This window comes from Cyclopterus lumpus, chromosome 6 (assembly GCF_009769545.1).
Source record: "Cyclopterus lumpus isolate fCycLum1 chromosome 6, fCycLum1.pri, whole genome shotgun sequence".
Taxonomy (NCBI): domain Eukaryota; kingdom Metazoa; phylum Chordata; class Actinopteri; order Perciformes; family Cyclopteridae; genus Cyclopterus; species Cyclopterus lumpus.
The window spans coordinates 21,432,588-21,458,955 of record NC_046971.1 but is presented as its reverse complement, the minus strand read 5'-3'; the positions used below and the strand labels follow the sequence as shown (position 1 = coordinate 21,458,955).

At 43.8% G+C, this 26,368-nt stretch overlaps 1 protein-coding gene across 2 annotated transcripts; it reads left to right on the top strand.

Moving 5' to 3' along the window:
* Positions 1 to 1,962: 1,962 nt before the first annotated feature.
* lonp2 (lon peptidase 2, peroxisomal) lies at positions 1,963 to 25,988 on the top strand. 2 transcript variants are annotated; one of them, XM_034534876.1, is made up of 18 exons: positions 1,963 to 2,094; positions 2,187 to 2,464; positions 4,232 to 4,367; positions 4,940 to 5,053; positions 6,642 to 6,773; positions 7,558 to 7,680; positions 7,767 to 7,924; positions 8,145 to 8,239; positions 16,359 to 16,477; positions 16,587 to 16,726; positions 18,681 to 18,822; positions 19,120 to 19,270; positions 19,865 to 19,991; positions 20,992 to 21,131; positions 23,539 to 23,624; positions 23,925 to 24,132; positions 24,235 to 24,425; positions 24,528 to 25,988. In XM_034534876.1, exons 2-18 carry the CDS (start codon positions 2,232 to 2,234, stop codon positions 24,756 to 24,758), a joined length of 2,526 nt encoding a protein of 841 aa, XP_034390767.1. In that variant the 5' UTR covers positions 1,963 to 2,094; positions 2,187 to 2,231; the 3' UTR covers positions 24,759 to 25,988. The 2 variants fall into 2 exon arrangements, with proteins under 2 accessions (XP_034390767.1, XP_034390766.1); XM_034534875.1 differs by lacking the exon at positions 1,963 to 2,094 and having other exon boundaries at positions 2,140 to 2,464.
* The last annotated feature ends 380 nt before the right edge of the window (positions 25,989 to 26,368 follow it).

The following is a 26,368-nucleotide window of genomic DNA, read 5'->3' as shown; positions in this document are numbered from 1 at the left end:
CAGATATAAATTCTGAATATGGACCTAGACGCCGGTACAGTATAACACATAGGATTGGCTGTAATGTTTTCCAGGTTGGATGTAAAAGACTAAGAACAAGGCTTTCAAATGAGTTGTAGTTTAGTTTAAGTTTAGGATTCATTAATAGGCTTGAGTCAACCTGCTTGACCCTCACCAGTCTGGATTAAAGGCAGGCCACTCAACAGAGACTGCCCTCCTTGCTGTCTCTGAGCAGCTTCACACTGCTAGAGCAGCCTCTATCTCCTCTGTCCTTATCCTTCTAGACCTTTCCGCTGCCTTTGACACAGTGAACCACCAGATCCTTATTTCCTCCCTCCAAGACCTGTATATCTCAGGCTCTGCTCTATCCCTTTTCTCATCCTACCTCACAGACCGCACTTACCAGGTAACCTGGAGAGGACCTGTCTCTGAGCCTTGTCCACTCACTACTGGGGTCCCTCAGGGCTCAGTCCTGGGTCCTTTCCTCTTCTCTCTGTATACCAACTCTCTCAGCTCTATCATTCGCTCACATGGCTTTTTCTACCATAGCTATGCGGATGACACCCAACTGATCCTCTCATTTCCCCAATCCGAAACACAAGTAGCAGCACCAATCTCTGCCTGTCGGACTGACATCTTGCAGTGGATATCCGCACACCACCTGAAAATTAACCCTGAGAAGACTAAACTACTTTTCCTTGCGGGAAAAGGCTCTCCCACCCACGACGACCTGACTACATTCAACAACTCTTTGTTAGCCCCGACCCCGACTGCCATGAACCTCGGTGTGACACTCAACAGTCAACTCTCCCTGACTGCCAACATTACTGCAACAACATGTTCCTGTAGGTACATGCTGCATAACTTTAGGAGAATACGTCCTCTTCTAACTCATAAGGCGGCACAGGTTCTGGTCCAGGCTGTGGTCATTTCACGCCTAGACTACTGTAACTCCCTCCTGGCAGGTCTACCTGCTAATGCCATCCGACCTCTGCAGCTCATTCAGAATCCCTTCACTGGTTACTGGTGGCCGCCCGCATCTGCTTCAAAACATTGGTACTTGTGTACCGTGCTGCAAACAGATCGAGTCCAGTCTACATCCAGGACATAGTCAAACCATACACCCCAGCTCGTTCACTTCGCTCGGCATCTACCAATCGGCTTGTAGCTGCTCCACTTCGAGCTAAACACTCAACAAAATCACGACTGTTTGCTGTCCTGGCTCCTCAATGGTGGAATGAGCCCCCCACTGAAATCAGGACAGCAGAAAGTCTCTACAACTTCTGCCGGAAACTAAAAACACATCTTTTCCGGCTATGCCTTGAATAAAAACACTTACATGGAATTTACTTATAGCATTTTGTAGTTTGGCTTTCTTGAAGAAATTGTACTTTATTGATTCTTGTTGTTCTGAGTTTGTACTCATCATGGTTGAATGCACTTATTTTAAGTCGCTTTGGATGGGTATCAGCTAAATGATATGTAATGTAATGTAATGTATCATCTGTGAAATGTACTCATAATGCAGCATATTGGACACTGTCAGATCATATTATCTTGTAATAGTATTGTTGATGTATTAACATGTAAGTAACATTGTAATGGTGTTTTTTATAAACCGGTCTTTTATTTGTATGTACAATTGTAATCTGTAAAGTAGCAAGAAGCCTATAGACAAAATCTGATATCAACATATGAAATATGGGTGATATTAGCAAAACAACGTGTACAAGCAGGTACAAGTATCTCATCACTTGAAACGGAGCAGCATTACATTTGCAGGCTTTACAAAAGACAGGAACATTTTAGAAGGCTCAACTTAACTTACTCATTGGAATCGAACGCAACTTGTTTTGCAGCAATAACGTACAGTTTGTCCATGTGTACTTGCCGTAGCCTAACCAGAGCATACCAGAAGTAAAAGGGTGCCCCAGTAAGAGCCGACAACATCCTAAATGTTACATTTCGGAGTAAAGAACGGCGACTTTTACATGACTGAGAAAAAAAAACCAACCATCTTTTAATTTCTGAAACAATATCTTTAAACCCATGCGTCGTTTACACACATAGTAAGCTCAATTGTGTGTTTGGCTGGTCAGTGAGCCTTTTATTTTGAAAACACTATGCGGAAGTCTTGTGTTTACTCTCGTCCGGTCTGTTTGACTGGACTGCGTATTTGTTCTCAGGAGTTGTGTCATAGGCAGCAACCTGGTTTCTGGAAACAACGGATAATGGCACCCGGCGACGGAATCCAGATACCGAGCCGCCTCCCGCTGCTGCTGAGCCACGAAGGGGTGCTCCTCCCCGGCTCCACCGTGAGGTTCAGCGTGGACTCTCCGCGGAACATGCACCTGGTCAGCCAACGGCTGTTGAAGGGGACATCTCTGAAAAGCACAATCATAGGAGTAATTCCCAACACCAGAGACCCAGAACACGACACCGACGACCTGCCCACCTTACACAAGTAATACACATTTAGTCAAATAAGGTGTTCAAAGGGGGGCTGTTGTGTTGTGTGTGGTGGGGAGGGGGGCATGCCAGGTTCTGGACCTCCAACCGGGGGTCAGGACCCCTCCACCTAGTTTCTCAAATGTCCCATCTTCTTGTTCAAACTAAAGAGTCTCTACCTCTTCAAGCCTCTAAAGAAATATATTAAATTAAACAATTTGAGAAGTGAAAGCCAAGCCAAAACAGATACAGACATATGTTAGACATGGTTAACTATTAGGGAACAACTCGTCCCAAGTGTATGATTCTAATGGGATTTTTTTTTGTTATCCTTTTGTGTGTGTCTAAAAGGAGTCACATTAAATCATATCGGTATTTTCCTGCGCAGTACTTATGTTTAATGACAGAAAGTTTCAGTTTCTAATTTCTAAATTTGTTCTAAAAAAAAAAAGCCAAGTCACTCCTCACAGATTAGATGAAGTTGTGTTCTGTGGTTTGTATCGCAAGCGTTGTCTATCATTGTTAATGACTGGAGGGGCAAATAACAGTCTTTTGTCGGGCTTAATATACATGAATAAACAAAAATACAATGTTTGTATACTTATGTTAACATGCTCCATGTCCAGTATTTCATATATATATATTACAGTTTAGCAGTACAGTTACAGTTTAGCAGTGGCCCTGCAGCCAAGCACAGCGCAGTGGACTTCAACCTTTCACCAGCTGTCTACTAGGTCAGTCTGGTTACTAAGTAGCAATTGTCTCTGGACAGTTTGTCTCTCTTTTCAATCACAGTTACTGGAAAAGTACCTTTGGGTAAGGCCCCCAACTTGACATTTTAGCCCCCTATTGCTCCTAAATAGCATGTTCAGTTCGATTAGAGGCTACATGATGCAGAAGGGGGAACCTTTAAACAAAAAGAACAGAGACAATCTGGTGCCCCTGTTCCTTGTGTTGGTTTACCACAGCAACACAAGGAACAGCAATGTGTTGTACATGTGAGGGGGAAAGAGGTGTATAATGCTGGTTATCCAATCCTCTTTTCCCTTTCAACAGTACAAGTGTCTTCAAAAGGCTTTTACTCTGTGGTGGCTACCACTTGACATTAACATCAGAAATTGATGTCCTAGCCACTGCAAGCCCATAATCGGAAGCACATCTTGTATGCGTGTAGAAGGGGGTTGTTGCTCATCGGTGAATGGACGCAGCTAGAAGTACCATAATGTCCTGCTGCACGGTCATGCTCACACATGGCCATATTTAAGGCCTCTGAGCTTATAATAACTATTGGAGCTGTCCCACTAAAAGATTTCCTAATTTTGTGTCAGTAAACCGTGTCTCACGTCGCAGTGCTTGAGGCCCCCATGCTGCACGTTTTGACAAAGTGTCAGCAGCACTCGTATAGAGTATTTATACATACATATGGTATATAATGAGTCCCAAATCACAATCTAGTTTGTTTTCCTGGAAGAGAAAAACAAACTGCTTCACTTGGAGGAGAAATGAGCACGCGGCTCTTTGTGGCTGTTGACGGGAGACTCAAATTAGAGACTACCACATACTACAGCACACCCGCTGGTTATAATAAAGTTGTCTGATCCGAAACAGGAATTCATTGTGAGGTCCTGGTCAGATCCACAGTGTGAAGACTGAATCTGAACAAACAGGAAAAAAATATTGGTTGATTATGGTTGACCATAAGTTAATGCCGCTGTGAAGCTTTGGACAGGCTTGAGTCGTCTGTCATCTCTCACTCTCACTTTCTCTGTTTCTGTCTCTGTAGAATCGGTACAGCAGGGATAGCGGTGCAGGTGGTGGGCAGCAACTGGCCAAAGCCCCACTACACCCTCCTCATCACTGGATTGTGCCGCTTCAGTGTGTCAAGTCTGCTAAAGGGGCGACCCTTTGTCCTGGCAGAGGTAAACTTTTAAAATAAAATCAGACAGTAGTTAATTTAATCAGCAACCCCATCATCCTTAAAATGCCCTGTGAGGGTCCTTGTGCATATACATGAGAGAAACAAAACTGGGACCCGTTCATACAGATGTTGGCCCATAGTGTACTTGATGTCTCTAATCACTTCTTTTCATCTAATACCAGTCACCCAGTGAAAGTTGGTCAAACTCACCACCATTAGCCAGTACTTAAAGGTGCGCTGTGGAGTTTTTGTCCGGGCATAAAACAAACAACCAGCAGCAGCAGCGTGTCGTGTCCTTTCACTCCCTTTCATGCACGTGTACATAAGCGTTTTTGTGCGTTTCCATGATACAACCAAAGCGGGGACCCATTTTGTAAAAACAATACTCCAAAGCAAAAAAATCAAAAAAGTACCTTACATCTCCTAATATTGCTTTTTCCAATGAAACAGTGACAAAGATGCATTCCTGTTTGGGGTCCTTACTCACAGCTTCCTTTTCTTTGACAGTATCGTACAAAAACACCTGTCACTTAATATGTAACACGTACAAATGTGGATGAAAATGAATTGCAGGTGGAGCAATTGGATCAACTGGAGCATTACACAACCCCAGTAACAGAGCGTGCCACGGCCAAAGATGGAGATCTGGGGGAGCTGTCTAACAAGTTTTACCAGGCTGCTGTACAGGTGTGTTTGTGTTTGTGTGTGTGTGAAATATGAAATAATTCAATAACGGTTACACACAATATTCAATAAAATAGATTAATTTAAAAGGAAGAAAATTAGCTTCTTGTGATTCATACACATTTATATTACAGGTTTCACATGGTTTGCCTGTAAAATAAATCAGTTATAGAGCTCCTTTCAACAGAGTTAGTTTTTTCCCAGGTGAGATTCCTCAACCCAGAAATGATCATTTATTTTCAGATCCCATGTGGGCTGAAAGGTTTGTCCTTCAGAAAACTTAGAGCAGTAGGACATCTATTAGAAATGTGGAACAATTGGGGTTGATTCCACATCTAGCTTCTGCGGTTGCATATGCTAGAACATGAAGTGTGTGCGTGTATGTGTGTGTGTGTGTGTACGTGTGTATTTGTGTGCGTGTGTGTACATGTACGTGCGTGTACGAGTGTGCAAGTATGTGTCTAGGCTCCCATTCTTCTGCAGCAAAACTGCACAATATTTTGGGTGGTCAGTTATGGCTGAATGCTTGAGGCCTTCTCGTGGTAACGGTGTTTCACACTTTCTTAAAACACATTTTTATTGCCGGTTTTATTCTACTCCTCACTAACTACTCCTCACTAACTACTCTTCACTAACTACTCTTCACTAACTACTCCTCACTAACTACTCCTCACTAACTACTCTTCACTAACTACTCCTCACTAACTACTCTTCACTAACTACTCCTCACTAACTACTCCTCACTAACTACCCTTCACTAACTACTCCTCACTAACTACCCTTCACTAACTACTCCTCACTAACTACTCCTCACTAACTACTCCTCACTAACTACTCCTCACTAACTACTCCTCACTAACTACTCCTCACTAACTACTCCTCACTAACTACCCTTCACTAACTACCCCTCACTAACTACTCCTCACTAACTACTCTTCACTAACTACCCCTCACTAACTACTCCTCACTAACTACCCTTCACTAACTACTCCTCACTAACTACCCTTCACTAACTACTCCTCACTAACTACTCCTCACTAACTACTCCTCACTAACTACCCTTCACTAACTACCATTCACTAACTACTCCTCACTAACTACTCTTCACTAACTAATCCTAACAGGGGCTGCTGGTGTTGTCCTGTGGAGTTTCTTAAAGAGAAATGTTTACATTCAGTGTTATTCTCCAAAACACAAAGATCTGAACTTTGCATTGCAGAATTACATTGTGCACAGGACTATCCCTCAGGATGAATAAAGAACCTTCTTATCTTATCTCATCTTGCTATGGGACGACCTGCAGGTTGCAGTTATAAGCACTTAATGAAGTCGGCAAAATAGATGATTCATTTAATGTGAATAAAAGTGTATCACATGAAACCAGCAACATTTGTCCTATCTGTTTTAGGCAAGCACATTTATTTGTCTCCCACCTTTCAATAACAAGGCATTTCAACATGCATTCCATAAGGGAGAGGCATTTAAAAAGGAAAAGTAATACACTGATGGATTGGACTTAGGCCTTGAAAGAAAGCCTTATTATGTCATAAATCAAATTTCACCGTGTGTGTGTGTGTGTGTGTGTGTGTAGTTGTTAGGTATGTTGGACATGTCAGTTCCAGTGGTGGCTAAGTTCAGGCGTCTGTTGGACAGTCTGCCCAGAGAAACTCTACCTGATGTGGTAGCCTCCATGATCCGCACCTCAAACAAGGAAAAACTACAGGTGAGGTGAACGGTTTGATCTGTGTTTAAAGCCACTTATTGTGGGCTTTTTAATGCGATGACAGCATGTTTCTCAGATGGAACATATTTGTAACAATTTATGTAGTAGAGTAACAAGCCAATCGCTGGGAAAATGTGTGCAATGTGCTAATAGCCACAGTCAGTTACAGTGAAAGTATTAGCGTCTTCAGAAAGTTGGTGGCAGCTGAAGTGCATTAATAAGGTCATACACAGACTTTTCTTTGACCACGGCGGCATTGAATGATATTTTTCTTTCTTTTTTCCTCCTTTCCGTTCTTTTGCTTCAAATCACTGCATGTTGTTTTACAGCTCTGACAGACAGACTGAGATGTGTAACCGCAAATAAGGTTGCTCTCTGTCAATTTAAACTGAGTGCATCTGCACCTGGTTGGTCGGGACCTGTATTTTTCTTTTTCTCTCCCGTTGTTCTTGATGTTTATTCCACATCGATAATTGCAAACAGACGCAAAAACAGTCAAACTGTATTGACGCTGTAATATTATCAGCACAATTTAGTTTGCGATTCGGACCTTGAGATAGTTCTCTGTGAACTTGCCCATCGGTGTTCCTGGGTTAGATATGTGGGGGGAGGGGTGTATTGGAACATCTGCCACAGTCTTTTTTTGAAGCTACTACCGAATGGCGCAAGTGAGGGGAAACATTTTTAAATAGTCCATACATTAGAATAGGCTTAATGTAAAGATTTTCTCTGAGGTGAATTCATTGTGAATGATTTTTTTTGTATTTCCACGTGTACTGTAAAGGTCCTGGATGCGCTGACCTTGGAGGAGCGATTTAAGAAGGCTCTGCCCATGTTGACCAGACAGATAGAGGGACTAAAACTGCTGCAGAAAACCAGGAAATCAAGTCCTGAAAATGAGAAGAGGGTAACAAACATTTGCATTTATCCTTTTCCTTTCAACCATGTCTGTATTTATATGCCTGTTTACCTCTCTGTGTCGCATCTGTTCAGGTGTTATCAGTGCGTAAAGGTGGAGTCTTACCGGGCCGGCAGCTCAACCTAGATGAGGAAGATGAGGATGGTGACGACACTGCAGTCTTGGAGAAGAAGATCCATGGGGCCAAGATGCCTGATGCTGCGTTCAAAGTTTGCCTCAAAGAGCTCAAGAGGTGAACTTGCCCGGATAAGCTCTGTCATGTGTGTTCTCTCTGTACTAATTATCTGTAATTACCTTAGTATCTTTTCTGGGCAAACTTGACCTTTGATTGCACAGTTTGAAAATTGAACACACAGCCCATCCTCCTTCACTGTTTAATGCTTGATTTCACTGATGAGTCCTGGTCCACAGTCTGACCCGTGTTTTGGTTAATCTTATTTATATGTTTTCAGGTTGAAGAAGATGCCTCAGTCCATGCCTGAATTTGCCCTGACCAGAAACTACTTGGATTTGATGGTAGAGTTGCCATGGAGCAAAAGCACCAAAGGTAAAGAAAGCTGAAGGTGAACCTTAGTCCAGGTCCACAAGCCACATACAGTATGTCACATGCCTCAGATACTGTATGAGATGAATACTATACTATACCCAGCCTCATGTTATAGTGCTAAGTAATGCCTAAAACTGTGCCCAATATTTAAACGTAATTGGTCTTTGCTGATTTTGCTTTGAAGATTTTGTTTGCTGAAGCTCTCTGTTGTCTTTGGACTCACCAAATGGAGGTGTTAGATTGGTACAGATTTAAATATTAATAAATATGCTCAAATAATAACATGTCACGGCCAGTTAGCTGAAATAAAGGATTAAACCGTTTTGATACATTCACTGCCCAGGTTGCTTCTTATACTTATTTATACCCTTAACTCAGATTACACCAATGCACCCACATGGTCGTCATTCATACTAACATTCTGCTGCACTAATCAATATTTATATCGTGACGGCGTGTAATGTGAAAGATGTCTCTTGTGAGGAACCCACAGGAAGTGTCACTAGACTCACTACACAAAGGCTGCATTCACTACACAAAGGCTGCATTTACACCAAATCAGGCTTTTGCCGCAAAGCCTTTGGTGTAGTTCTTTTGCCATCCCCTGCTGTCCCCACCGCCGCAGCCTGAACTCACTAGCCACATTCATTACATTATATTACATGTCATTTAGCTGACGCTTTTATCCAAAGCGACTTACAATAAGTGCATTAAACCATGAGTCTTAACTCAGAACAACAAGAATCAAGCAAGTACAATTTCTTCAATAAAGTTAAACTACAAAGTGCTATCAGTAAGAGCCATTTAAGTGCTACCAAAGTGCTACTACGGCGCTACCTTCCCTATTCAAGGTATAGTCGAAAAATATGTGTTTTTAGTTTGCGACGGAAGGTGTAGAGACTTTCTGCTGTCCTGATGTCAATGGGGAGCTCATTCCACCAATGAGGAGCCAGCACAGCAAACAGTCGTGACTTCATCGAGTGTTTAGCTCGTAGTGACGGAACTACAAGCCGATTGGCAGAAGCAGAGCGAAGTGAACGGGCTGGGGTGTACGGTTTGACCATGTCCTGGATGTAGACTGGACCCGATCTGTTTGCAGCACGGTACGCAAGTACCAATGTTTTGAAGCGGATGCGGGCAGCCACCAGTAACCAGTGAAGGTCGCGGAGGAGCGGAGTAGTGTGGGTAAATTTCGGGAGGTTGAAGACCGGTCGAGCAGCTGCATTCTGGATGAGCTGCAGCGGTCGAATGGCATTAGCAGGTAGACCTGCCAGGAGGGAGTTACAGTAGTCTATCCGTGAGATGACCAGAGCCTGGACCAGAACCTGTGCCGCCTTATGAGTTAGAAGAGGTCGTATTCTCCTGATGTTGTACAGCATGTACCTACAGGAGCGTGTTGTTGTGGTAATGTTGGCAGTCAGGGAGAGTTGACTGTCGAGTGTCACACCGGGGTTCCTGGCAGTCGGAGTCGGAGCCAACACTGAGTTGTTAAAGTTAATAGTCAGATTGTGGGTGGGAGAGCCTTTTCCTGGAAGGAGGAGAAGTTCAGTCTTGTCCGGGTTAATTTTCAGGTGGTGTGCGGACATCCACTGAGAGATGTCAGTCAGACAGGCAGAGATTTGTGCTGCTACCTGTGTTTCAGATTGGGGAAACGAGAGGATCAATTGGGTGTCGTCAGCGTAGCTATGGTAGGAGAAGCCATGCGAGCGAATGACAGAGCCGAGAGAGTTGGTGTACAGAGAGAAGAGAAGAGGACCAAGGACTGAGCCCTGGGGGACCCAGTAGTTAGAGGACAAGACTCAGACATAGATCCTCTCCAGGTTACCCAGTAAGTGCGGTCGGTGAGGTAGGATGAGAAGAGTGAGAGCGCGGTGCCTGAGATACCCAGGTCCTGTAGGGAGGAAATAAGGATCTGGTGGTTCACTGTGTCAAAGGCAGCAGAAAGGTCTAGAAGGATAACAACAGATGAGAGAGAGGCTGCTCTAGCATTGTGAAGCTGCTCAGAGACAGCAAGGAGGGCAGTCTCTGTTGAGTGGCCTGCCTTGAATCCAGACTAGTGGGGGTCTAGAAGGTTGTTGCTGTGGAGATAGGAGGAGACTATGTTAAAGATAGCTCGCTCTAGAGTTTTGGAAAGGAAGGGGAGGAGAGAGACAGATCTGTAGTTGTTGACTTCAGACGGGTCGAGAGTGGGTTTCTTCAGGAGAGGTTTGACTCTTGCCTCCTGCAGAGAGTTAGGGAAACAGCCTGTTGAGAGGGAGGTGTTAATAAGATGGGTGAGAAAGGGAAGAAGGTCAGGAGCAATATACTGGAGAATGTGAGACGGGATGGGGTCAAGGGGGCAGGTGGTTGGGCCGGCAGAGGTTACCAAGGTAAGAACTTGATTGGGAGACAGGGGGATAAAAGAGGAAAACGAGGGGGAAGAAGATGAAGTTAATGGAGGTGTAGTTATAGAAGATGGATTAGTGAATGAGGAGCGTATGTCGTCTATCTTTTTTGTGAAGTAGTCAACAAAGTGGCTTGGTAGAAGGGTGGAGGTTAGGGGGGGGACCAGGGGGGTCAAGGAGGTTGGAAAAAATTGAGAAGAGCTTTTTGGGGTTAGACAAAGAGGATTCAATTCTGGATTGGTAGAACATACTTTTGACTGCAGAGATAGAGGCAGAGAAGGAGGAGAGAAGAGAGTGATAGGCGAGCAGGTCGCTGCCGTGTTTGGATTTTCGCCATTTCCTTTCCGATGCTCGCAAAGTGGCTCTCTCGGCGTGCACTAGTTCGGACAGCCACGGAGCCGGAGAGGACTTGCGGACCTTTCGAGTCGTACGAGGACAGAGAGAATCAAGAGAGGAAGACAGAGTAGAGAGGAGAGTGTCAGTGGCAGAGTTAGTCTGCATGAGTGTGAAGGAGTCAGTTGAAGGGAGGGCTGACAGAACAGACGAGGCCAGAGAGGAGGGTGAGAGGGTGAGAGGGAGCGGATGTTGCGACGGACAGGTGCAGAGTCCGTTGTGGGAGGGTTGTCAGTTCCAAAGAGTGGGAGAGAGTAAGAGATGAAGAAGTGGTCAGACACATGAAGTGGAGTTATAGTGAGGTTAAATGTAATGCCTAAAACTGTGCCCAATATTTAAACGTAATTGGTCTTTGCTGATTTTGCTTTGAAGATTTTGTTTGCTGAAGCTCTCTGTTGTCTTTGGACTCACCAAATGGAGGTGTTAGATTGGTACAGATTTAAATATTAATGAATATGCTCAAATAATAACATGTCACGGCCAGTTAGCTGAAATAAAGGATTAAACCGTTTTGATACATTCACTGCCCAGGTTGCTTCTCATACTTATTTATACCCTTAACTCAGATTACACCAATGCACCCACATGGTCGTCATTCATACTAACATTCTGCTGCACTAATCAATATTTATATCGTGACGGCGTGTAATGTGAAAGATGTATCTTGTGAGGAACCCACAGGAAGTGTCACTAGACTCACTACACAAAGGCTGCATTCACTACACAAAGGCTGCATTTACACCAAATCAGGCTTTTGCCGCAAAGCCTTTGGTGTAGTTCTTTTGCCATCCCCTGCTGTCCCCACCGCCGCAGCCTGAACTCACTAGCCACATTCATTACATTATATTACATGTCATTTAGCTGACGCTTTTATCCAAAGCGACTTACAATAAGTGCATTAAACCATGAGTCTTAACTCAGAACAACAAGAATCAAGCAAGTACACTTTCTTCAATAAAGTTAAACTACAAAGTGCTATCAGTAAGAGCCATTTAAGTGCTACTAAAGTGTTAAACTACAAAGTGCTATCGGTAAGAGCCATTTAAGTGCTACCAAAGTGCTACTATGGCGCTACCTTCCCTATTCAAGGTATAGTCGAAAAAGATGTGTTTTTAGTTTGCGACGGAAGGTGTAGAGACTTTCTGCTGTCCTGATGTCAATGGGGAGCTCATTCCACCAATGAGGAGCCAGCACAGCAAACAGTCGTGACTTCATCGAGTGTTTAGCTCGTAGTGACGGAACTACAAGCCGATTGGCAGAAGCCGAGCGAAGTGAACGAGGTGGGGTGTACGGTTTGACCATGTCCTGGATGTAGACCGGACCCGATCTGTTTGCAGCACGGTACGCAAGTACCAATGTTTTGAAGCGGATGCGGGCGGCCACCAGTAACCAGTGAAGGTCGCGGAGGAGCGGAGTAGTGTGGGTAAATTTCGGGAGGTTGAAGACCGGTCGAGCAGCTGCATTCTGGATGAGCTGCAGCGGTCGAATGGCATTAGCAGGTAGACCTGCCAGGAGGGAGTTACAGTAGTCTATCCGTGAGATGACCAGAGCCTGGACCAGAACCTGTGCCGCCTTATGAGTTAGAAGAGGTCGTATTCTCCTGATGTTGTACAGCATGTACCTACAGGAGCGTGTTGTTGTGGTAATGTTGGCAGTCAGGGAGAGTTGACTGTCGAGTGTCACACCGGGGTTCCTGGCAGTCGGAGTCGGAGCCAACACTGAGTTGTTAAAGTTAATAGTCAGATTGTGGGTGGGAGAGCCTTTTCCTGGAAGGAGGAGAAGTTCAGTCTTGTCCGGGTTAATTTTCAGGTGGTGTACGGACATCCACTGAGAGATGTCAGTCAGACAGGCAGAGATTTGTGCTGCTACCTGTGTTTCAGATTGGGGAAACGAGAGGATCAATTGGGTGTCGTCAGCGTAGCTATGGTAGGAGAAGCCATGCGAGCGAATGACAGAGCCGAGAGAGTTGGTGTACAGAGAGAAGAGAAGAGGACCAAGGACTGAGCCCTGGGGGACCCCAGTAGTTAGAGGACAAGACTCAGACACAGATCCTCTCCAGGTTACCCGGTAAGTGCGGTCGGTGAGGTAGGATGAGAAGAGTGAGAGCGCGGTGCCTGAGATACCCAGGTCCTGTAGGGAGGAAATAAGGATCTGGTGGTTCACTGTGTCAAAGGCAGCAGAAAGGTCTAGAAGGATAACAACAGATGAGAGAGAGGCTGCTCTAGCATTGTGAAGCTGCTCAGAGACAGCAAGGAGGGCAGTCTCTGTTGAGTGGCCTGCCTTGAATCCAGACTAGTGGGGGTCTAGAAGGTTGTTGCTGTGGAGATAGGAGGAGACTATGTTAAAGATAGCTCGCTCTAGAGTTTTGAAAAGGAAGGGGAGGAGAGAGACAGATTTGTAGTTGTTGACTTCAGACGGGTCGAGAGTGGGTTTCTTCAGGAGAGGGTTGACTCTTGCCTCCTGCAGAGAGTTAGGGAAACAGCCTGTTGAGAGGGAGGTGTTAATAAGATGGGTGAGAAAGGGAAGAAGGTCCGGAGCAATATACTGGAGAATGTGAGACTGGATGGGGTCAAGGGGGCAGGTGGTTGGGCCGGCAGAGGTTACCAAGGTAAGAACTTGATTAGGAGACAGGGGTATAAAAGAGGAAAACGAGGGGGAAGAAGATGAAGTTAATGGAGGTGTAGTTATAGAAGATGGATTAGTGAATGAGGAGCGTATGTCGTCTATCTTTTTTGTGAAGTAGTCAACAAAGTGGCTTGGTAGAAGGGTGGAGGTTAGGGGGGGGGGGGGACCAGGGGGGTCAAGGAGGTTGGAAAAAATTGAGAAGAGCTTTTTGGGGTTAGACAAAGAGGATTCAATTCTGGATTGGTAGAACATACTTTTGACTGCAGAGATAGAGGTAGAGAAGGAGGAGAGAAGAGAGTGATAGGCGAGCAGGTCGCTGCCGTGTTTGGATTTTCGCCATTTCCTTTCCGATGCTCGCATAGTGGCTCTCTCGGCGTGCACTAGTTCGGACAGCCACGGAGCCGGAGAGGACTTGTGGACCTTTCGAGTCGTACGAGGACAGAGAGAATCAAGAGAGGAAGACAGAGTAGAGAGGAGAGTGTCAGTGGCAGAGTTAGTCTGCATGAGTGTGAAGGAGTCAGTTGAAGGGAGGGCTGACAGAACAGACGAGGCCAGAGAGGAGGGTGAGAGGGTGAGAGGGAGCGGATGTTGCGACGGACAGGTGCAGAGTCCGTTGTGGGAGGGTTGTCAGTTCCAAAGAGTGGGAGAGAGTAAGAGATGAAGAAGTGGTCAGAGACATGAAGTGGAGTTATAGTGAGGTTAAATGTAGAGCAGTTTCTGGTGAAAATATAGTCAAGGTGGTTGCCAGCTTTGTGAGTAGGAGGGGAAGGACTGAGCGAGAGAGCAAAGGAAGACAGTAAGAGTAGCAGGTCACATTACTTCTCTGTCTGGATCTTAAAGTCACCCAGAAGGATGAGCGGGGGGCCATTTTCTGGGAAGTTTGATAGGAGGACGTCTAATTCTTCCAAGAAGTCTCCCAAGGAGCCAGGTGGACGGTAGAGAACAACAATGGTTAGTTGAACCGGATGAGTAACCGTCCCTGAATGAAATTCAAAAGACAGTGGGGTGAATAATGGAAGCGGGTAGAGAGAAAAACTGGGTGAGATGAGTAGACCTGTGCCCCCACCCCGACCAGAGGGTCTGGGTGTGTGGCTGAAGTAGAAGGCAGAGGAGAGAGCAGCAGGGGTTGATGTGTTGTCTGGTGTGATCCAAGTCTCAGTGAGAGCCAGGAAGTCCAGTGATTGCTTGACAGCGAAGCCAGAGATGAAGTCCGCCTTGCGGTTAGCTGACTGGCAGTTCCAGAGGCCCCCTGTGACGAGGCGCTGGGTCTGTGTGGAGCGGGTGGGATAAATAAGAGAGTGGGGATTTTGATGCATGTGTGAACGAGTCCGCAGACTGTAGTATCTACGAGTAGATGTGCACACAGGTATGGAAAGAAAACACATTATCACAGGGAAATGTTTATACTCAGCCGCCCTCAGCCACCACCGAAGACTCCCACGAAAGACTCCTAGGTCTTTATCCTCCGAGTCTTCATACGAGGAGTCTTCCCTGACGCTTCAGCTGATGCTTCAAGCCCCCACCTGGTTATACACCTGAGTTGGCGATAATTAGTTACAGCTGTGATGAGCCCGCCCACAGGTTGTTGAAGGAATTGCTCACTTATCGATCGATACTGGTATGAGTCGGCACTCAGGCAGGGGATACCTTTCCACCAGTGAAGTCTCAGTTTGCTAGAATGTGAAATTCTGTGCCAAACTGATTAAGGACAAAGGTCAGTTTTACCTCAAGGTAGAAAGTAGAATATAGCTTAGTCCCTAGTACATTTGGATTACAGAGCAAATACTTAAATCCTAGCTGTTTTGGTTGCCTTTTCAGTCACTTGTGTAAAAAAGCACGAAATCGCAGCTCAAAATGTTCAAATTAGAAAGACAGTACAGACTAGCATACCTACCTAAATACAGCAGATACAGTAGTAATATAGCAGAGAAACCTCTTTAAAGAATATACTCAGCAAGATACAGGAAGTCCCAAAAGTAACTGGACTCACAGCTCAGATGCACTGGAGAGTTTGTTGTTGTCGGACTGCTTAAGGAAAGAGAGGACTGACGTTCACCCGCAAACCCCGATTTGGTGTGAGTGCAGCCTCACGAGTGTCGTAGCATTTCTCAGCTCATTTGTTCAGTTTTACCAGCTCACAACTTTGACTGTTTTGGCTCAGTCTCACCACTCTCATTCAATCTCACCCAGTTTCCATCCACAGCTGTTGTAAAAAAACAAATGCTGGTTGTTTAACTGTTTTGCTAACATAAGAGTCATACCAACTTTAAAGGCTGATAATATGTCAGTGGTGCGTTTACAGCTTGTTCTGCTGCCCCTTCCCCATAAAAATATCTATTTTTATAATAGATAAAGTACTTTACTTACGCCTCTTAAGTCTCACATCCTGTATCGTTCATGTTCAAATGTGAAACCAGAGGTTTCCAAGGCAATAGTATATCCCCACCAGAAGCCATATATAGATATACAGTATAGTGTATCTGTGGTGGCCGGCCATCACATCAGAATGTCGGTACCCCCGCTGATGTTCTTTGCTTTGTCTCTGCTGGTGACCACAGACTGCCTCAATTATAGATAACCTCCGAGAGTGGAGACTTCAATGTTCAGGGTGTATTTGTTTGCATGCCCAGGAGTTAAAACCAAGTATATCCTGCAAATAAATCCAAATAACTGTTTCATCTAACGATTTGGAGGGTTGCTCTCTCTCTCTCTCTCAGACTGCCTGGACATCCAAGCTGCTCGCACTCTATTGGACAACGATCACTATGCCATGGACAAGCTGAAGAGGCGTGTGCTGGAGTACCTGGCTGTTCGACAGCTGAAGACTTCTCTGAAGGTGTGTCTTATAGATCAGAACATAAAGTGTGGAAAGACAAAAAGTCAGGGATTTCTGAGATGTACCTCATATTTACCTGTGGATTTCATGCTGTTGTTTTTGTCTCTAGGGACCCATCCTTTGCTTTGTGGGGCCCCCAGGAGTTGGTAAGACCAGTGTAGGACGCTCCATAGCCAGGACCCTGGGCAGAGAGTTTCACCGCATCGCTTTGGGAGGCGTCTGTGACCAGTCTGACATCCGTGGACACAGGTATACATAAGACAGCGTCTCTACTGGAGAGTCTATAGCAGCAGTAGTAGTGGACAACACAGATATGGATGACGTATTATTACATAGAAGCATATAAATTACATATAAATATACATTAAGTCCTGAGTTGTCTCAAAATGATCTAGTTTCAGAACACGGGAAGTGAAACACTGGATGTAACAATTTGACTGCAGTGTGAGTCTATTGTTCGGTGGCTTACACAAGCTCTGTGGATGTGTATCGGAGCTCAGTGCTGCTGCGTGGAACATGAGCACTCGTGATTAAAGTTCATTGATTGCATTTTTAAATATACTTCTAAAAAATAAATTTATTTTTCTTAAAAGATAAAGTGGTGCAAGAATCAGCATTTTTGTTCTTTAAATGCCTTTTTGGTTAGATGCCTGAAAAATGGCCTGTGGTTTAGAGATTTAAAATATCCCAAAAATATTTCATCCCTGTGCCACTCTATTAAAGTAATGAAACATGTTATTGTAGTGTTAACCTCTACTTACTTACATGTTCTCAATTATTGACACAGCAACACACCTACAGTACATTACACCATTAGCTACATAGTTGGTTCTTCACAAAACCACATTTTGTTCATTAAATACCAACAAATATTCAAAATACCAAAAAGACTTTTCTCTATCAAAACTCAATTCAACATCAAATATATCTTTCAAAAGACAAGCATATGTTTTTAAACCAAGAGGCATTAATAGTCATAATAACACAATGACTTTCAAAATAACAGTTGACACCCTTACACAAACTCTCACAGTTCTACCCTCATACTAAATCATTGTTTTTTAAAATGCTGTTTCCTTTCACCATATAAAAAGTAAGTCATTTTTACTTTAGTGGAAATAATCATTGACAGAATTGCTGCAATCCAAGATTGGTTCCAAATGTGTAACAAATTAAATACTTAATTCAGAAAAGGCACAGAAGAGGAAAACAATTCGCATATCCACAGTTATGTTATCATTTATACAATCTTCAGCATTTGGCCAAGATTTCATTATCTCTCGCTAAGCACTTTGGATAGAAATGCTATTCCCTTTTACACAATGTATAGTAAGTCTGCTATTTCTCAATGTTTTAATTATGTAATGTGGTATTGGTTAAAGCTTGTTTTATGTAAAGAGCACAACATGAATTGTATTTGTGGTGTGGTCAACAACAAGTGACCACGCTGTCAAATTACAATCAATTCAATCAATTACGCTGTAACCTCAGTCAGAGGTCAGATGGGGGTCATCTGTTCTTGTGAAAAGTGCAACCCTGTTAATCTTCAAGGAATTGAATACATTTGAACTGAATCAAAGAACTTCAGTTGTGGAGATAAGCGATCACTGTGTTTGTGTTCCTCAAATCATACATCGAGTAAAGTTGACCGCAACACAAACTACAACATCCTAGTGAACCGGAGACCGACTCACACTGAGTCGGTCAAAGAGTCACGAGAGTTCGGCAGGCAGATCACTCAGCTCGCCTTTGATCCGCCTGTTTACAGCCTCAGTCCCGAATGAGTCTTATCTCCGTCAAAACACACACACACTCATCCCAGGTGGCGGAGCTGATCCTGGTATTTTAGAGGAGGACAGGACCGAGTTGCGACACCTTTTTAAAAGCCAGATGAGAAACGCGTGTCTCGCTTCACCGACAGCACAAGTGTAATTTCAGTTAATTATCTAATTAGAATAGGAATACTCTGAAAGGTAGACCACTCCATTTGTTTTGTTTATATCCTTTTTCTGGCACAAGCTTTCAGCTTGCAAGTTCTTGTCGCCAGCTTGCATTTGAACTTTGTGTGTACACTCTATAATTACTGTCATGTGACAAGAGCAGGACCAGTGCGTCATCGTGGCAGAACAAACAGGATTTTCACCTTCTCTGCTGTCACTATTTACCCAGTGGATCAAGTCAAATCATTCTCATCACTCTCCAGACGCACCTATGTCGGGAGCATGCCCGGCCGCATTATCAACGGTTTAAAGACGGTTGCTGTAAATAATCCCGTGTTCCTCCTGGATGAGGTGGACAAGCTGGGGAAGAGCCTGCAAGGAGACCCTGCTGCTGCCTTGCTCGAGGTCAGCTCTGTTTCTCTCTCCGAGATGACGTGTAGTTGTATCTGGGGAAGAGGCTTAGGGCCACATGTGAAGAGTGTATTTAAGTCCAGATCCTTTTCTATCAGTATCAGATCTATTCTCTCTACCTTAACATGTATATCCTTCCAACTTCATACCGTAACTGTATCATTGCTAATAAGCATTTTGTTATGTTTGTGTTTGTTCTGTGAAATAACCGACTAATTGAGATAAATTAAATTAAGTTTGACTAAGCACTAAAAACACGCCCAATGAAACAGTCTCTATATATTCCCTTAGGTACTGGACCCAGAGCAGAACCACAGCTTCACAGACCATTACCTCAACGTGGCCTTTGACCTCTCCCAAGTGCTCTTCATTGCCACTGCAAACACCACAGCGAGCATTCCTCCTGCCCTGCTGGACAGGATGGAGGTGCTGCAGGTTCAAGGTGAGTTTAGGTGCAGAGAGGCACTCCCAGGACTCATCTATGCTGTTTCCATGTGCTCTTGAAGCCAAACTCTTGTTCTGGTGATGTAACAATTCCAAAACTGAGTGCATTTGTATTCTCGAGGTTTCTGCAGTGTAGTCAGGACAAAGCAACACTGTGTTTAAGAGTCTCAACATGAAGTATATCCACGTCTCTTAGTCCAAGACCTGCACTTGATGGATACTAAGTGAGAATGTTAAGGGGGCGGAGATAAACGAACCGTCGATGATAAGTTACATTATTACCTACAGTCAGGTACAGATATTTCCTTTGAAACGCATGCTGCATTGTTTTTGTTACTCTGTATTACACACTGTAACATTCAGTATCTGTTAGCTGCTATTTGTGCACCTCCTAAACTTACCCTACCAGCTACGGGATCCTGCAACTTGAGATCCTACCGCTACATTTATTTTATTTTATTTGAGTTCATTTTTCATACATATACAGTGTAAAGACAGGGATAGCACGGACATGATGAATGAAGGAAAAAGTACATAAGTAAAATAGAACAAGCAAAAAACACACATCAAAGTGCGTGCGTTCGTGTTTCAGGCTACACTCAGGAGGAGAAGGTGGAGATAGCTCACCGTCATCTGATCCCAAACCAGCTGGAGCAGCATGGATTAACACCCCAACAGCTGCATATACCACAGGACACCACGCAGGATATAATCAGCAGGTATTCAGCATGAAAAAATGGAAACTAGCTTCTTTCAAAGTTACCACAAGGAACTTTCATTTCCTACTGATTATTATAGCACTCCCTGTGGATGAGAGCGGTAGTGTTTCTGAGCGCCAGATTCCCTTCAGACCTCTCATTTTACTGCAGCAGGATCTGACAGATGATTCTGGTTTTCCTGTGCCTCCCTTTCCTCCGATGGGCCCAGCAATACACCCAGTGGCACTGATGACAAGCATGAAGAAACATTAAATAGAAAAGTAAACTTCTGGTCATCAGAGTGTCCGAGAGTGAGTCATTAAGGTGTTAAGTGGTTTGTCGGCTATTTGTTTGGAATGATGAGCAGTGCTTCTGACTTCTCAACCAGATAGTAACCTTTAATATTCATATTTTAACAACTGGCCTACACAACAGCCTGTTTAAACTGTCTGGCGTGTTTAAAAAAGAAATCGGCAAACATGGAGCTGCTGACCCAGGCTCTCAGTCTTTTCAGACGGCGAGCCGTATGCTGCCTGCAGACCTGCAGAGCCTCTGTACAACACTTGCCTCACTGCAGGCTGGTAACTATAGAAACGGCCAACAGCGGACAGCTTGGTGCTCATCCTTAGAGGGATACTCCTGATCTCTTTAAAACAACGAGAAACAGAAGAGTTCCATGTGAATAAAAGTGTCCTCACATATGAACATATAATCTTAGTTAATTTCTAATGTGAAAGATGTTGATTTGTTCATAATGCGGGACTAATACAAACTTTTAGGATTTTCAGGCCCTGGAGGGGCACCACATTTGCAGGACAGCCCAAAACAGCTTGTTTAAAATCAACTGGTTTTCCTCCGTTTTGTGTTGTGATCACATACCTGACGCACACTGATCATTTACATCGTCACAAACCTGACAACCCAAGCTACAGCACCAATGAAACCTCACCCCCCACATCCGTCTAATGATCTGCTGTTTGTTTGCTTGTGTGTGTGTTTGTGTGTGTGCTTGTTATTTTAGTTACACCCGTGAGGCGGGCGTGCGCTCCCTAGAAAGGAAGTTCGGGGCCATCTGCAGAGCGGTGGCTGTGAAAGTCGCTGAAGGTCACAGAGTCACCATGACAGATGCTTCGACCGCCGCGGGTCCGACGCAGCAGAGCGGTGAGAACCCGGGCTCTCTTTCCTGTCTGTGTCTCAATGGGATGTTTGGATTGGTGGGAGGTAGAGGGTCAAATCCTTTGTCGCATTTCAGCGCATACCTGCACTCTCACTCACAATAATCTACGAACATGTACATACTCACAAAAAAATAATAAGGCTTATCAATACGAATGAAGTTATGCTATTATTTAAATACTTTGAAATGTCATCTTTTATTGGATAACTTTTGGAGTGTAAAAATGTTCAGACTGATTTGATCAAAAAGCAAAGTGAAAAACATGAACATTTCTTTTTAGTGAAAAACAATCAAACAATCTTAGATAAGGTAATCATAAATCAAAACGACACCACTCAAGTTGAAAGGGAATCAGCAAAAGTGACCAGATTTGTATACTGCAGAGTGTTAAAGGTGCAGTTTCAGATATTTAGAAAGAGACTGGAAGGAAAGAGATAAGAGTGAAAATTAGAGCTGGGGACAAACGGAGGATATCAGCGAGTCACTTTGTACTGCTTTGTCAGAAAGCCCTCTAGGTTGCCAGGTAACTGATGTCAGGCATGCGTCCTCTCCTCTTTGTCTGTCTCTCTCTCTCTCAGGCATTAACTATGAGGGGCCGTTTAGGCCATAACTATTGAGACACTCTCACACGCACTACTGAAACACTTACACACATACTAATGAAACACTTGTACACTCACTACTGAAACACTTACACATACATACATACATACTCTGTAAATACTCTTACGCATACATATGTGAAACACACACGCATACATATATACTTCTGTGTCATATACACATACATATGAAATGCTTACATGCATACAAGTGAAACATGTATACGTATCTATCTGTTTTCAGTTATATGTATGTATGCTCTTACATGAGGATGTGCAAGCGTCTCACATGTATTCATACAAGTAATTTCAGTAGTGAATGTACGAGTGTTTCATTAGTATGTGTGTAAGTGTTTCAGTAGTGAGTGTACGAGTGTTTCAGTAGTATGTGTGTAAGTGTTTCAGTAGTGAGTGTACGAGTGTTTCAGTAGTATGTGTGTAAGTGTTTCAGTAGTATGTGTGTAAGTGTTTCAGTAGTATGTGTGTAAGTGTTTCAGTAGTATGTGTGTAAGTGTTTCAGTAGTATGTGTGTAAGTGTTTCAGTAGTGAGTGTACGAGTGTTTCAGTAGTATGTGTGTAAGTGTTTCAGTAGTATGTGTGTAAGTGTTTCAATAGTATGTGTGTAAGTGTTTCAGTAGTATGTGTGTAAGTGTTTCAGTAGTGTGTGTGTAAGTGTTTCAGTAGTATGTGTGTAAGTGTTTCAGTAGTATGTGTGTAAGTGTTTCAATAGTGAATGTACGAGTGTTTCAGTAGTATGTATGTAAGTGTTTCAGTAGTATGTGTGTAAGTGTTTCAGTAGTGAGTGTACGAGTGTTTCAGTAGTATGTATGAACGACATCTCACTAGCATACGGAAGGTATTTCAGTTAAACCGGAAGTCGGAAGCAAAGAGTGCATGTTTTGAACAGCGACAAAGCGCCAATCTTAAGAGCGTGACATTTCAAGGTTATTCCAATCAATATTTTTTTTTGCGATTGAATATGAAGGTGCAACTTCTATATATTTTAATCAGTCTGCAGGCCTTATTCGTAATTGGCAATCGCGATGACATCATTGATTTTTTCAATAGGGTGCTGCGCTGCGTTCAATGCCTACAGCAAGTTTCAGGAGAAGAGAGATGTTTGAGAGAGCTTGATGACCACACCGTTACCCTAAATTCTATGTTGTCTATGGTTCGCTCGAGAGAAGGACCTGATGGAGAGACGGTTGTTTTTTTGGAGCCAATATTTGGAGTCAACACTCTCACGGTCACTACTGAAATTACTTGTATGTGTACTGCATGCGTAGTACACATACACATGCAAGCGTCTCACATGTATACTACATGTGAGACGCTTGCACATCCTCATGTAAGAGCATACATACATATAACTGAAAACAGATAGATACGTATACATGTTTCACTTGTATGCATGTAAGCATTTCATATGTATGTGTATATGACACAGAAGTATATATGTATGCGTGTGTGTTTCACATATGTATGCGTAAGAATATTTACAGAGTATGTATGTATGTATGTGTAAGTGTTTCAGTAGTGAGTGTACAAGCGTTTCAATAGTGAATGTACGAGTGTTTCATTAGTATGTGTGTAAGTATTTCAGTAGTGAGTGTGAGAGTGTCTCAATAGTTATGGCCTAAACGGCCCCTCATAATTAACTCCAAAGTTCTGTTTCTCTCAATATGTGTGTTTATATGTCTTTTAGTGATGTCATTATTCTTCACACTCGTCTGATTAACATCAATTCTTCACAAAAGGATTCAATACATTTAATTTCATGTGTGCTCAGACAAGGCAGCCCCCCCAGAGATGCCCATAGTGATCGACAACGTTGCCCTAAAGGACATCCTGGGTCTTCCTCTGTTTGAAATGGAGGTAGGCAACACATCAACAGGGGTCCACAATCCACAATTACAGAGACCTGTGCAGAATTTCCCCCTTTTTTTTTCTTTGGCTGTCTATAAAGCTCTCACAACTCATTAATCTCAGAGCTTCACAGCTGCTGTACATAAAGACAGATAATGCAGTATAATAGGAAACACAATGAAATGTGTCAGGTGTAGTTTTCATTTCAGAGTGTCTTTCATCTCACTTGTCTTTCTTCTCCACATATTTCTCACCTCTCACCCTGGTGTGTGTGTGTGTGTGTGTGTGTGTGTGTGTGTGTGTTGGAAGGTGTCTGAGAGGCTCACCCTGCCAGGTGTGGCAGTGGGTCTGGCCTGGACCCCACTCGGTGGGGAGATTCTGTTTGTGGAGGCCAGTCGAATGGAGGGAGAAGGTCAGCTCACTCTGACCGGTCAGCTTGGGGACGTTATGAAAGAATCCGCCCATCTGGCTATCAGCTGGCTCAGAGCAAATGCTAAAACCTACCAGCTCACCAACAGTGAGTTCACACAGATATATAAACTGAATATGCCGGCAGGTAAATAATGAAATAGGCTCATTAACATGCATTTGAACCCGACATTTGTGTGGATTTGAACAGTGGTGGGCGGTCCAGACCCACTAGAAGGGACAGACATCCACCTCCACTTCCCAGCTGGAGCTGTCACCAAAGATGGCCCCTCTGCAGGTGTTACCATAGTAACCTGCCTAGCCTCACTGTTTAGCGGCCGATTGGTCAGATCAGACGTTGCCATGACAGGAGAGATCACACTGAGAGGGCTGGTGCTACCGGTGAGTTGTCACATTTCAACACATAATAATAGGTAAACGTTTTGATTCCCAAAAGAAATGTACACCCAGTTTTAACCGACTGGATTGGTCTGTTTTCCTCAGGTGGGCGGTATCAAGGACAAGGTCCTGGCGGCCCACAGGGCAGGAGTGAAGTGCGTCATCCTTCCCCAGCGCAACAAGAAGGACCTGGAGGAGCTTCCAGCCAATGTCCGAGCCGACCTGGACTTTGTCACAGCCGCAAACCTCGACGAGGTGCTGAACGCCGCCTTTGATGGAGGATTTCCAGGGACAGCCAGCACACACAGCCAGCCTCAGCTGACCAGCAAACTGTAACACACCGATGAAAAATACACACGTACACACTAATAATGTAATGTGAAGGCTGTGTTCCTCAATAGACCGAACAGAGTAGTAATTTGAGATAAATTAAGCTACGATCTCTTTATGCGAGGTTGTATTGGTCTGGCATCTTTGTTCATCACGTATTGGCAGTACAGCTATTCAGAGTGTTGTCATGTTGGTCCCTTTCAGGGTTCAGCCTCAGATTTTCTGGACGTTGTGAATGTGATGGTGTAAACATGATAAAACACATGTTAATACATTTAATAAATGATATGTTCCGCCCAGGAAACAGGGGATGGACCCAAATGCAGAGAGACACAGGGAGCAGAAGGATGAATAACAGTGATTATAATAAACAAATATCCAAATCAAAATGTACAAAGTAGGGGAGCCATAATGAGTCACTGAAAAATCCAACAGACAAAACAGAACGGGCAAAATGGCACAAACAGGATCAGGTAATGCAGACACGACCAACAGGAACATAGCAGACGAATCAACAACCAGTAGGCAAAAAGACAGGACCATGGATACACAAGGAACTAATCAGACCACAAGACACAGGTGGGCAGAAACTGCAGCCTGAAAGCTGATTGGTGGAGGAAACATAAGGGAACAGCAAGGCTGACGGGACTATTGCAACACAGGTGATCACATGAAAAGGGCTGCGGTCGAATAGTCAAAACATTGACCTCCTAACGTCTATTCCTAACCACTTTTCCTTGACCGCTGTTGAAAACGTCACGGGGTCAAGCAAAGATGGGAAGGAGAATTCACGAGGAGTTCGGAAAAGTGAATTTGAACAGCTCTTATCATGGCGGCTTCTTAGATACTTCGGATCGTTTCACTCAGTGAGCAACCTTCAGAAGCAAAAAGGACTATTTGACTGCAGCCGACAGGAAGTCAAACAGACACAGGAGGCTGGTTGACTAGTCGAAAAAATAAAGAATAACAGATAGTATATATATATATATGTGTATAAGAGCCATTTAAAATCGTAAAATTATATTTTTCAATAAACAAAACAGATTTTAAATGTTCAGACCCATTTAATGCCTGGAGTCCTGTGCATCATGTGTGCCAAGCTGACATTGTGTGGAGCGAAAATACCAAATAAAAAAGGTCAGACCAATCATAACTGGATCCATCAATAATAAACATAATAAAAAAGCGAGAAAGAAACACAACGCACTTTTGTTCTTCTACATAACTAATTCAGAGTTGAATTAAATATGCTTGACATTTTGAAAGTGTTTCCGTCTGCCTTCACTGAGTAGCTGTATCGATCACACAACTCTGCAAACAGATGGGATTGTTGTTCTCTCCCCTGTAGCGATGTAATCTGAAACACAAGCGTGCAGTATCCCCCCCCCCCACCCCACACACACACACACACACACACACACACACACACACTTTATTTAGACAGCCATGACGAGGTTAATGCAGGTCCTTTTGCACGGACACCTATATTAAAGCAAAGAGCATCAAGAGTTCTGTGGGTACAGATTTGGGCACAGCACATGTGTGAATTATAGAAATATACTTTTTTTGCAAGAAAATAAGCAAACATCAGCCGTGACATTTTATAGCAATGTGGA